The sequence below is a fragment of the Argopecten irradians genome, chromosome 1, assembly GCF_041381155.1.
Source record: "Argopecten irradians isolate NY chromosome 1, Ai_NY, whole genome shotgun sequence".
In the NCBI taxonomy this organism is placed as follows: domain Eukaryota; kingdom Metazoa; phylum Mollusca; class Bivalvia; order Pectinida; family Pectinidae; genus Argopecten; species Argopecten irradians.
Window position 1 is genome coordinate 31,480,061 of NC_091134.1, and position 11,956 is coordinate 31,492,016.

At 32.8% G+C, this 11,956-nt stretch overlaps 1 protein-coding gene across 2 annotated transcripts; it reads right to left on the bottom strand.

The window, feature by feature from the left end:
- Nucleotides 1-693: 693 nt before the first annotated feature.
- On the bottom strand, nt 694-11,150 carry LOC138324072 (stabilizer of axonemal microtubules 4-like). Of its 2 annotated transcripts, none has more exons than XM_069269098.1 (12): nt 10,141-11,150; nt 8,173-8,428; nt 7,736-7,889; nt 7,101-7,223; nt 6,771-6,831; nt 6,351-6,463; nt 6,055-6,126; nt 5,625-5,726; nt 5,070-5,173; nt 4,506-4,676; nt 3,957-4,124; nt 694-2,819 (listed from the first exon to the last, which is right to left on the bottom strand). In XM_069269098.1, exons 2-12 carry the CDS (start codon nt 8,400-8,402, stop codon nt 2,741-2,743), a joined length of 1,377 nt encoding a protein of 458 aa, XP_069125199.1. In that variant the 5' UTR covers nt 8,403-8,428; nt 10,141-11,150; the 3' UTR covers nt 694-2,740. The 2 variants fall into 2 exon arrangements, with proteins under 2 accessions (XP_069125199.1, XP_069125190.1); XM_069269089.1 differs by having other exon boundaries at nt 10,111-11,142.
- Between the last annotated feature and the right edge of the window lie 806 nt (nt 11,151-11,956).

Consider the following 11,956-nt stretch of genomic DNA (forward strand, 5'->3'; position numbering starts at 1 on the left):
AATAACTAAAAGGGGGTCAAAATGGCTAAAATTTCAAAAATCTTCTTCTGAACTCAGATTTGATTGAACCAGATACTCTTCATAGATTAAAAAGTCAAATTTATAAAATTACTGACTGACTTCAAGGGCCTGATGGGCAAATATATAAATCACTCTCGCTTGTCTCCCGAACTTAAGTCATACATATTAATACATATGCATGTCTTATTTTGTATATACATTATACTTACTCACAGAATCACTGGTGAACTAGGTTCAATATGTATTTTTAAACACTGAGCAGGATACCTTTATACACGTATGATATATTTTAAAGAGAAATGTACAATAGATGGTAACAGATATTCTTTTATAAGTTCCACAAAGCTTTACAATCAATTATAAATGCATATGTACTTTTAATACTGTCTAGTGTCACTGTACAAAAATTGATAATGAAAGCAAATGATACCTTTAAAGGGGAAACAATTCAAAACGTTTTTATGAATATTTTTTATCCCATTTCTCAGTGATGAAAAGAAAAATACACCATTTATAAATACATGTTTTATGCATATTTATACTGTACATTATATGTGCTCTGAAGAAGATAAATTGAACAGGCAGTTATTACTAAAGTGGTAGGTATTCAATTGATGCATTTCTTTATCAACAATCTGATAGCAAAAAATATAAAAATAAGAAAACTCTTAATAAGTTTGATTTCTTTATTTATAAGGATAATCACAAACACCATAAAGTGTTTTAGGGTTTTCAACAAACTATTTCTCGGTTTTACAATCTTAATAACTTCCAATATTTTAAAGTACTGTATGTGTATAATATATATATATCCTTGCTATGCAAGATATTGTAAAGTTCATAGAATACTCAATTTTACATATATAAATATTGGAAACATTGACTTCAAAGATAAGTAAATTCAGACTTCACTCTGTAATTTACAGATATTTCCTTGTATGTTACAAAGATATACAAATACATGGTAGCCAAGTGTGCAATTGTAATACCATACAAAACCTGTATGGTACCAGTTATATCAAATACTGTATTTGACCCAATAAGCGCCCAGGGCGCTTGAAAAATTGAAATAAAATGAAAAGGTGCTAATAAGACGAAATTATTGCAAATCTAAACAGTTGAGTGTAGTTTTGGTCTTTATTTATGCCTGGACAATTGAAATTGAGGGGGATGGGCGCTTATAGGGACATGGGCCCTTATTGGGTCGAATATGGTATGTACATTTGGTATTGGTAATTACACTGACTTATCTGTATCACTAGAATGGGGTAAAACTATCAGCGGTCACCAACAAAATCATTATTCATGGTAAAGGACTAGTTAGGAAGGTTATATCAGACATTAAAAAGAAATTATCCAAACATAGTGAAATATTCAATCAGTTCATCATACATTTGTTAAAACTATGGCAATATTGATTTAGACTCATGATTTATTAATAATGATTATCAGTTTACTGATTTTTTACCAGACAAAATTAGTTTTGTTATAACATTAACCTTTAGCAAACACTAGTAAGTAGGGCAAATTTAAGATGACTGATTTTATTGATTTTGTCTACAGAAAAATAACTTGATTGTAATAATTTATATGCAGCATCCAACTTTAATAATATTTATAAAATGGATTATCCTTTTTAACTTAACTGACAAATTGGATTTGAAAACATGAAAACTGATTAGATTATAGGTGTAAAAATAAAATCATTTTTAAAACATAAAACCCTCATTTTTATTTAAACATAAATATTTGTGTATAATTATTTTCTGTAAATAAAACTGTATGGAAAATCTGTACACATGATTAGCATTAAAACATAAAGATATACATTATGTATATGAATAAATGTTATAGAAAATTATTAAGATATGAACAATTAAAAAAGAACAATGAGAGAGACAAAAGTTCTGAAACAATACTCGCTACATAACTAGGCAAATACTGGTAACAATATGAGTAGTCTCCCTTTCATGTAAAACAAGTAGAAAAATAAGTTAACAATTGAAATCAATTTATGGAAAACAGCAAAAGTAGAAATGAAATGTTCACTTGCAGGCAATGAAGGACAAGTTTCAACCAACTCCCGAACAAGAAAACAAGAGGTAAAGATACAAAAGACATCACAATCAAATACTGGATTTAAACAAATATGGAAACAATTGTATATGGTATATCTCACTGTAAAAATCGCATTGAGCTTTTCAATAAATTCTGACTTCCAACGTTATCTTTGATAATGTCTATGCTTTAAATTCCTAAGTGTACTCCAAGAAAGAGTCCTAGTGCATCATTTCCCACCTGAAAATCTTCCTACTCCAATAATTTGGCGAAAGTGAAAAAGGAAAATTATCAAATGTGAAGCAATTGTTTAACATTCTTTCTCGGACCAAAAGGACATATCATAGAATTTGTATAACAATATTTCAGTGGTGAAATCGAAACAAGCAGTGATTCAACAAAGATGAAAGTTTTCACCAAACTGGATAGCTGAGAAGAGATTCTTTACTGAATCATCAAATTGACACTCCTGTTCTGATCAAAGGTAATAGCACTGCCTGAACTGTTGAATGTGTAACAGTTTACATTTGCAAAACAGTTAAGTATTAAATCTGTTTATCAAAGTTTCTGATCAGAATATTTCAATACTCATTCCTGTAAATGGTCAATATCAGTGCAAATTTGGTGCTTTTCTATTTTTCTTCTTCACATTTTGAACATTTCATGCAGATGCCTGTAGCTGGTACGATTTAGCATCGTGGAGATGGTCATCATAGAATACGTCTCTGGCCTTGATGCTCCTGCAAAAATCAAAGACAAGATGGAGATGTAGGAGTTTTACACTAGAACACAGGAGACTCTTTGTGGCAAATTAGAAATTATGTTTTCACTTTGTTCCTAGATCTAAATGATTATACAGAAATGGTCATCTTAAAAATATTCTTGCTTTTGGGTGTTCATTTTTTTTTTTTTTATTATCATTAAAGATGCTCCACCGCTGACAAATGGTATTTTTTCACTATCAAAAACAGGAGGAGACGATTTAGTATTTTTCTTCATTTACAAAAGTTACTTACTTAACACCATTACCACCGTTATAAAGTTTGAGCTTCTAATTTAAATTAAAGTTAAGAATATGAAAAATAATTAATTGCATCCCGAATAAATTCCGTTGCACTATATCATATATGGAATTAAGTACTGATTGCACATGCACCAAAGGCGAAAGAAATTATTTTATGTTATTTTGTGTTTTAATTAGGCATATATATACACGATTAAAGGGCCACTACCTTTCCGAAAGGGCTTTTAATTTTTAAAATAGGATTGTAAAACGAGATCAATAATTTTGTAGAGTCGCAGAAGTTATTAACTATACGTTTACTAGCACACTTATCATCACCTTCAGAACTGTTTAATTAGAATAAATGAAATGTTAATTTTCATAACGCGGGTCGTCTTATGTTTCCCGCCGTCGTCCTAAATGCTGCACGGTAGTTGACTATCACTGCGCCAGACGGCAAAACAGCGAAATGAATCTCCACTGATATCGTATAATAGACAGGAAATATTGCATATGTTTGGTGTTGTAACCTCATCTTAAGCCATCGATATATATTTTCTTTTGTTAATTATGTTTTTAAGAAACATTTAAATTTTGCTCCGGAAAGGTAGTGGGCCTTTAAACACCAATTATTGTCCAATGAAGAATATCATTTATGCTCTGTCGGCGGTGGAGCATCTTTAAACTACTGAAGGAATAAACTAACTATCGTTATATGAAAGATTAATTATTAAAATGGCTTGGTGTGCACCACAATCATTTGTTATACTGGAATGTTAACGTAGAGTATTAGAGTGTAATCAAAGATCTCATCTCAATCAGATCGGGGTGTGGCACAACTTTCTGCCACAACCCATAATATGAGAACATATACCTGGCGACATATGGCTCAAGCCTCCTTAAAGTAGCAGTGGTGTCCAGGTCGTTTCCATAGGAATGTACAGCCGTACTCTTGGTAAATCCATCTGGTTTCTGCTGCTGCAGCCCCCCTCTGGTGTGACCAGCACGATCAATACCTTGTGGGTTAGGGTCAGGGCCAAATCTACACAAAAAATGTATTTGTCATTCAAAATGCTCAAAGGAATGTTAATTACAGTCTGAAATCCTTTTTAGTTTTTCGAACACTGATGATGTTCCACAAATAGTTCATATACATGCACATTTATAAACATATGACATACCAGCAATATCAGGTCACCCTTTTATGGTTTAAGAGTTATGGACTATTGATACCAGCACATTTTTAAATTTTACCAACAAATAAGGGTTTTTTTTATCTCTGACTAAGGCTAAATGTCTTTGTAACATCTTGTACACTGTACATGAACCTGATATGCCTCTTCAACATGCATTTCTTGTTTCAAGATCAATCATTATGGTGGTAAGGGGGAGGGGGGGAGCCTACAATTTGTCCAATACTGACCTTGTTAGATAGTGGGTGATGAACCTGCGAGGCTCGTCACCAGTGGCTACGAATCGGTCATTGTTTTCACTGTAGCCAGACAGTTGCTGTTTGCCAGTACTGGTATGGTCCAAGCGGTCAGACTCTGTCTTATCAGGCCTCTGTTGTCCCTGGAATGTCTTCATGGTGATGCTGCAATGTCCAAAAGAAGAACAGATACACATATGTATACAGGTGTCCTACACAAAGAGGTGACCCTTATAGCAGGTCTGACTGTACATGTACCAGGTATAATCAAGTTTAGTTTGATTGGCAGTTGCAATTAATTAGTATTTTCTAGTACTTTGTACAATCTGATTAAAATTACACGCTATTCCCCATAAACTGTACAATTCTATGAGCACCCAGCGAACGGCCTACAAGAGACTGGAGCGACATCGGTCTGATTTTGATAACAGGTCGGTCTAATTTGGCAACAATGTATATTATTTTTTCCAATTTTTTGAAGGGTTATGGTGCCTCTGAAAAATAGAATTCCCTTCCTTTTTATAAAAGTTTCAATTAAAATGATCCTGACAGACATACCTTGAGTAGTTGTTTGGGTTTTGCATATTGAGATACTCTGTGGGATCGGCCTTTTTGGTTCTGTCAAGTCGCAGATCAGGAATATTTCCAGCTTTATCATATGCCTTAAACGAATACAACAAATAGGAAATGATATAGATATACGTAATAATAGTGAATGTGGAAATGCAAACAGAATGTCTATATTTTGTAAAGATTCTTGTTTCATAACCAATGAAACATTTACTGTTAACCAACTTATTTTCCAGGCCTCTTGATTACATGGGTTTTTTTATGTCTAGAGACCTTTGGGATTTAATTTCTTTATTTTGAGCCATTTGATTCTGCTTTATCTGTGATCATCTTGAATATATCAATTGAAACTTATGGACACCCGAAAATAGGATTGTTTACAGTGTTTTACTCCGACAAGAGGTACTAGAGTGTTTTAGCCTATCAAACTTGATTAATACAATTAAAACTTTGGGAATTTTGTGGAGATCTCTGCTTATAAATCTAATATTTAGAAATCTATGATGAGACCTGACTTAAGGATTTTAAGTTGAGTATACTCACATCACCCATAACCCTCTGTACATATAGGGGCTTAGCCTTCTCTCGTGTGAATCCGGTGCCACGTTCTGATCCAACAGCTAGTTTAGGCAAAACCTCATCTCCCTGAAAAAATGGTCACAGAATCCTTTGTAAAAAATGAGAAGATTAGAAATTTTAGCTCAGATATGGTTAAAATCATGGGTGTGGTGCTTAATATAGAGAACTTCAAAAAATGATTCTGCGTTCATTTACTTAGGTTATGCTCCACAATCCAAGATATTTGAGCAAGACAGAACTTCAGTGGTATAAATCATATGATTGTTTTAATTATCACTATGCATTCAACTGAAATCATGATATTGACACAGGCAGAACATATATGGTAACAAAATAATAATAAATTATATACATATATTTACACGTTGATGGCGGCGGTATATGCTATACTCACATGTGGGTATTCTGACCGAAGGAAGTGTGTCTTCATTATACTGTGGCCTGTTGGGCGGACAGTATCCCAGCCCTGTTTAGACAGATTGAAAAAAAAAAAGTTCAAAACATAAAAATATGATAAATGATTGTATTAGTTTTCATAACTGCCAGTAAATTATAAACAGAATAAACTGATCATTATAGAAATATGGTTGTCTGGTAAATATAAAAATATATCTCCAAGAAAAACAAAACTATCAATTCCTCCATAGAGTTTACATGAGAAGTAGACCATACAAATTGATTTCTACTCACAGGATTATCATTCTGGTGAGCTGACCCTGGGATAAAGGTGATTGGCTCCACATTGTAAGCATGTGTAAATCCAGACTCCTCCTTTGGACCAGTGGTTTTAGTGGAAACGTCCACTACAAACATAAAACACATGTTAGATTTCTGCTTTGATGATTATTGTTTAGTTGTCTGCCCTTGAAAGTATATATATATGTATAGATAATTGATTGTTACATCGTACATTGTAAATAAATCTGTCATAATCTCCAGAGAATTGTAAGTATATGTGCATGCAATGTCATATAATTACCAGGCATAATGCTATTTTTGAACACTATGTAATGATGTAACAATAAATTCCTATATCAAGGAGTAGATAACTCTGTCAAAAATATTCAAAAACAGAATAATGTGATGAAGGTCAGAATAAAAGTTACTCACTTCTGTCAGGCTGGTCTCCCACAAATCTCTGTTTGGTTTCTGACAGCATGTACTTGGGACCCTAAAAAATTTATTTAAATTTTGAATATAAAATCAAATAAACATTACAATTTCTGTACTGTTTGATTGTATTTATCCAATAGACAATGAAATAAAAAATAAACACACATAAGGTAAATTCCTACTTCACTGGCTTAGTCTCCAAAGATCAACATTTCACATATCAATACCAGTAAATGAATTAATATAATTTATAGATTATAAATTTGCTACAAAATTTTACTCAGCTTTCAAATGATGTATATGATATAAATATAAAAGAAAACCTACATAGCCACAGTTTTCCAGTTCCACTGGGTCCTTGGATTTTAGTTTGTGAAGCAGTGGTACAGCCTTGGGCAGGATATTTGTAGGACCAGTGGCCGCTCGTGTATCTATGAACACTCCATTCACCTTTAAATATAGAAATACAATGATAAGTAAACAATAATAAGTAAACAAATAAATAAATAAATAACTCTGTGATGAACAAATACATAAATTTATGTAAAATAGATAAATATATACTGTATTCGACCTAATAAGCACCCTGGGCGCTTAAAACATTGTGCAAATAAGGGGGCGCTAAGTAGAAACTAATTTGGACTAGCCTTTCATAAAATGATTCTACAAAGTAAGCTATAAATCAATTTGCAAATAAAAATCAGTAAGGAAACCAACACAGTTTGCATATTTTCAGTCTTCATTTATTTCAAAGTAAGTGAAATAGAAGTCCAAAAAAGATGAAGAGGTGCTTATAGTGATGGATGTGCTTATTTGGTCGAATACTGTATTAATAAAATATGGCGATTAAATTTAACATTATAATTTTACATAAGGGTTCCATTTTCCATTTTTTTGTCAAGAAATATTTTACCAATAAAATCTCTTACTGAAGGGGAATGTTTATACATTTGTTCTGTTACCTCTTTCTCAATTGGTGTTGTGACTGGTTTTTGCCGTACAAAGCCTGATCCAACTTGATGAACATTTGCAGGAAGAGCCTCTCTACCACTGTTTTCTTGGTATGGTTGAAAGTGCAGTTCTGTCAGACTATGGTAATTTTTTGAACAAATATTGCTGTCAAACAAAAAACAAACAATTACCAGTATTTATTAGTGTGGTTGTATAGACAAGTAGTGCCCAAAAATATATTCATAACAAATCTCCATATGTTCATGTAAAATTTGGTTTCCATGAAAGTTGACGACTTGAATTATTGCAGCATTTATTGCCCATCTCCGATAACTTAAAATCTAGCTTCTGTTTAGTAATATTTCTGTTTGTCCATTGAACTTTGACACATCATTTTGTTGTACATAAATATGAAAGATGTGTTGTACCAGGTAAATAGGTTACTTACCTAAGTACAGGATTATCTACATCATCCAATTTTTTACTGTAGTACACTGCAGGTCTGAAGTTTGAGAGGTAACCTGTGCCCGTGTGACGGCCCGGCCGGGGTTTGAAAGCTTCCCAGTATCTACCATATGTAGTGGAATTGGTTGTGTTGTAGAATTTCATCATATTAATATCCGAGCCATGACTTTCCTTCATGTGAAGGGTTCGAGGACCTTTAGGCAGAGGCCCCATATTGAGATATGGTTCTCCTGCACAACCTACAAGATGAAAAAATATAAATGTTGATTAAATACTATGCATACTATTTGTATTCCCCTTAGGATTTGATATAAATGTACCTGAAGAAAATATATGCAGTCACACAGATGTAAGCAGTATTGTGAAAATGACTTCAAGATATGGATAATGTAAATGGCACACAGCACTTGTACTAAGTCTACAAATGACAAGATCAGTGACACAATTATCATAATACATATATTGCAGACAGATCATCTTAAAAATTATGTTAGCAACTTACTAAAATGAAAAACCAAACTCATAGACATTCAGACATGCAATCAGTAGCAATGTATGTAAATGTATTGTGAATATACAGACTATTATGACAATTTATTATGGTTGATTACAAGAGTATGTGGTGGAGCTCTTTAGACAACCTAAGACTTTCCTTGTAATCTGAAATATACCATGGAAAAATAGTGGGAAGGAGCTGGACTAATATTTGCATTAGATGACACATGCATGCACTGGCAGTACAGTTTTGCAGTGAAATAATGGCCATGCTCATCCTATCCTAAAAGTTAAGTTCTCGCTTTAAAATTCTGACTTGGTGACCAATGAAACACATTTTTTTTAAGTCAACAAACCTGAATCGAAGTGATAGTAGTGACCTACATTTGTAAATTGAAGCATACCAAGACTATCAACAACAGTTCCTAGAGGAGTCATATTTACTATTTAGTCAATTATCCCCTAAATTTTAGACCAGCGCTAAATGAAATACATGGATACGTTGCTCTTCAAACAGATTGTTAAAGTAATTACGTGCATGGTTTCTGTTTCTCAAAGTTAAACAAATTATGCAAAGATAAACTGCGATCTCCTGACAAAATTGACACTGATGCATGAAACAGAAAAACCAATGCTCGAACTGACAAACAAATGACTCACAAACTTGTTAATCTTTGGTATTTTGAATCTATCGCAAGCAACGTGTGCATTTCAAAGGGCCCTGCCATTTTTCAATCCATACAACAATGATATGAGCATTTTCATCTGTTGCTTATTACATAAATGGAAGGGGCGCAACTACGTACGGTGATCCATCAGGTGGCTCTGTGCGGAAACTTTACTTTTTGCACAACATATGCCCAGGTTCAGTATCGTAGACTACAGTACCCTTTGCTAGCGAAGTTGGTTATCATCAGACAATCATCCATTTTCAACATTAGTGCATATATATGCTGATGGTAATTTATAATACATGCACTAGACAGTGTTATGCAGACATTTAATATGTTTCTGAGTAATTCTGAAAATAGTTATGATAATCCTCAATAGGCCTAGTATGTAATACAGTCGGTGATTTGCAAATTTGTGTAAACTCAAGGGAATTTAAATAACCTCAAAATATTTACACCAGTTCAACAGAAGACTTTCTTATTCAAATCAGCATTTATTAGCATATTTGCATAAGCCTCATACCAATTAAACAAGATAATATAAGCACTTCACTGTAGTGGTCAAGACAAGTGGAGCCCTCAGGCCGAAGCTATTCATGTTATCTGATTAAATACAATATGTATTGAGATGACCGATGGCAGCGGATGAGCAAACGATGGAGGACAAGTTCGACCTTTCACACTTGGTAAACAGTGGCAGGCGAAGCATGACAACGATATATAAGTGTTTATTACACATTAAAACAAATACTTACACAAAACTTATCCTTAAACTAAATGCTTACGATGTAAACAAAAGCGAGCGAAATCGGGATACACTGTTCTTACTCCATTGAGGCTTGGTCGTTGTCAATGCCAACATTAGACAGTGTGCACACTATTTGATGACATCACGGGAAATGTGTATGCAAGGGACATAACTCGTACAGTACGATTGATTAAATGTACTACATTGTAGCTACAAAGACATACAATTAGTATTACAACAGAATTTTGTATTGTTTTTCAAATGACGGATACCTACAAAATAACAGTCATATGGGATCAAGAAAATATAATTGGTGGATCAACTTTGATCATAGCATTTCATGAAAAAAAAACCTTTACGAAATGCAGTTTGTTTTTAGTTTTCATTTATACACCAAATAGCATTTGCCGAATGCACCAAATAGGATATATTCTCCTTCAAAAGTATGATTTTCAAGTAAATTTAATTATCATAAAAAACATCATAAACATAAAAAAAAAATCAAAAACAATAAGTGAAATTATGTTTAATTAGACTAGATCTTTCACAAAAACCGCCATAAACATGCAAATGGACCATACACCGAAAAATTTTTTTATGAAAAAGCAAATGCTTATGCCAAAATTATACAATTTTGTAGTTTTGATTTTTTAATATGCATGTACTTATACCCAAAATGAAGCGCTACCCAAATTGGAACCGGCTTTTGAAAGACTTAAGACTTTTCATTACAAAAAAAAATAAATAAATAAAAATAAAATAAATTAAAAAAACCGTCCCAAACATGCTAAATAGTAAATTATGTTGCGTTTTTCACGTGCCCTATCTCCATTTGGATATGAAAAAAACTGTCAATGATAATCCAGAAAATGATACCGTGGGACAAACCTTAAACGCAGTATGTAAAAATAAGGCATATTATTATTAAATGATGTTTTATGGAATTATGTGTGACTAAAATATTTTTCATTATGTTTTGATAAGCAAATTTTACTATATAGTTCGGAGAAGTTCCTTTTTGGATACTAGAACCTGCTCAAACACAGAATTGTATCAGACATATGCTTCAAAGTTCTCTATTTAATAAAGATATGCATTGCTGGAATGTATACAAAACGAAAATAAAGACATGATTGGACGGTATATATTTATAAAATATTCGGAAAAATTCTGATTCAAACACAACGTGGAAAAACTTTACAATTATCTTCAAAAAGTGTTCCAATTTGGGTAACGTCGGGTATTTCTGATTTCAGATAAATTCATATGTAAAAACAGTGAATAAGAGAATATCGGCAGCATGTTGTCTTCCATTAATTTGCAAAAGAGGTCATCAAACGGTCTGAAAATGTAATTTGTGGTAATGCTGACATAATACCGGTTCAAAGGGCCACTACCTTTCCGAAACGGCTTTTGATTTTTAAAATAGGAATGTAAAACGAGATCGATAATTTTGTAGAGTCGCAGAAGTTATTAACTATACGTTTACTAGCACACTTATCATCACCATCAGAACTGTTTCATTAGAATAAATAAAATGTTAATTTTCATAACGCGGGTCATTTTATGATTCCCGCCGTCGTCCTACTGCGCCTGACGGCAAAACAGCGAAATTAATCTCCACTGTTATTGTACATTAGACAGGAAGTCTTGCATATGTTTTGTGTTGTAACCTCATCTTAAGCCATCGACATATATTTTCTTTTGTTATTAATGTTTTTAAGAAACCTTTAAATTTTGCTCCAGAAAGGTAGCGGGCCTTTAATGTTTTAAAAGTAACTTTGATGACATATTACAAAGTTTTGAAACAAAAACTTTCCCGTGAAATATTTCAATATTCTACCTCATTTGTA

What these genes read in the sequence shown, in the direction of transcription:
- LOC138324072 (XM_069269098.1), bottom strand. Translation starts at nt 8,402, where the DNA reads ATGGGGCCTCTGCCTAAAGGTCCTCGAACCCTTCACATGAAGGAAAGT. An exon ending in CAACACCAATTGAGAAAGAG is followed by an intron (nt 7,224 to 7,735) that starts GTAACAGAACAA and finishes CTATATTTAAAG; the next exon opens with GTGAATGGAGTGTTCATAGA. An exon ending in AACCCAAACAACTACTCAAG is followed by an intron (nt 4,677 to 5,069) that starts GTATGTCTGTCA and finishes TGGACATTGCAG; the next exon opens with CATCACCATGAAGACATTCC.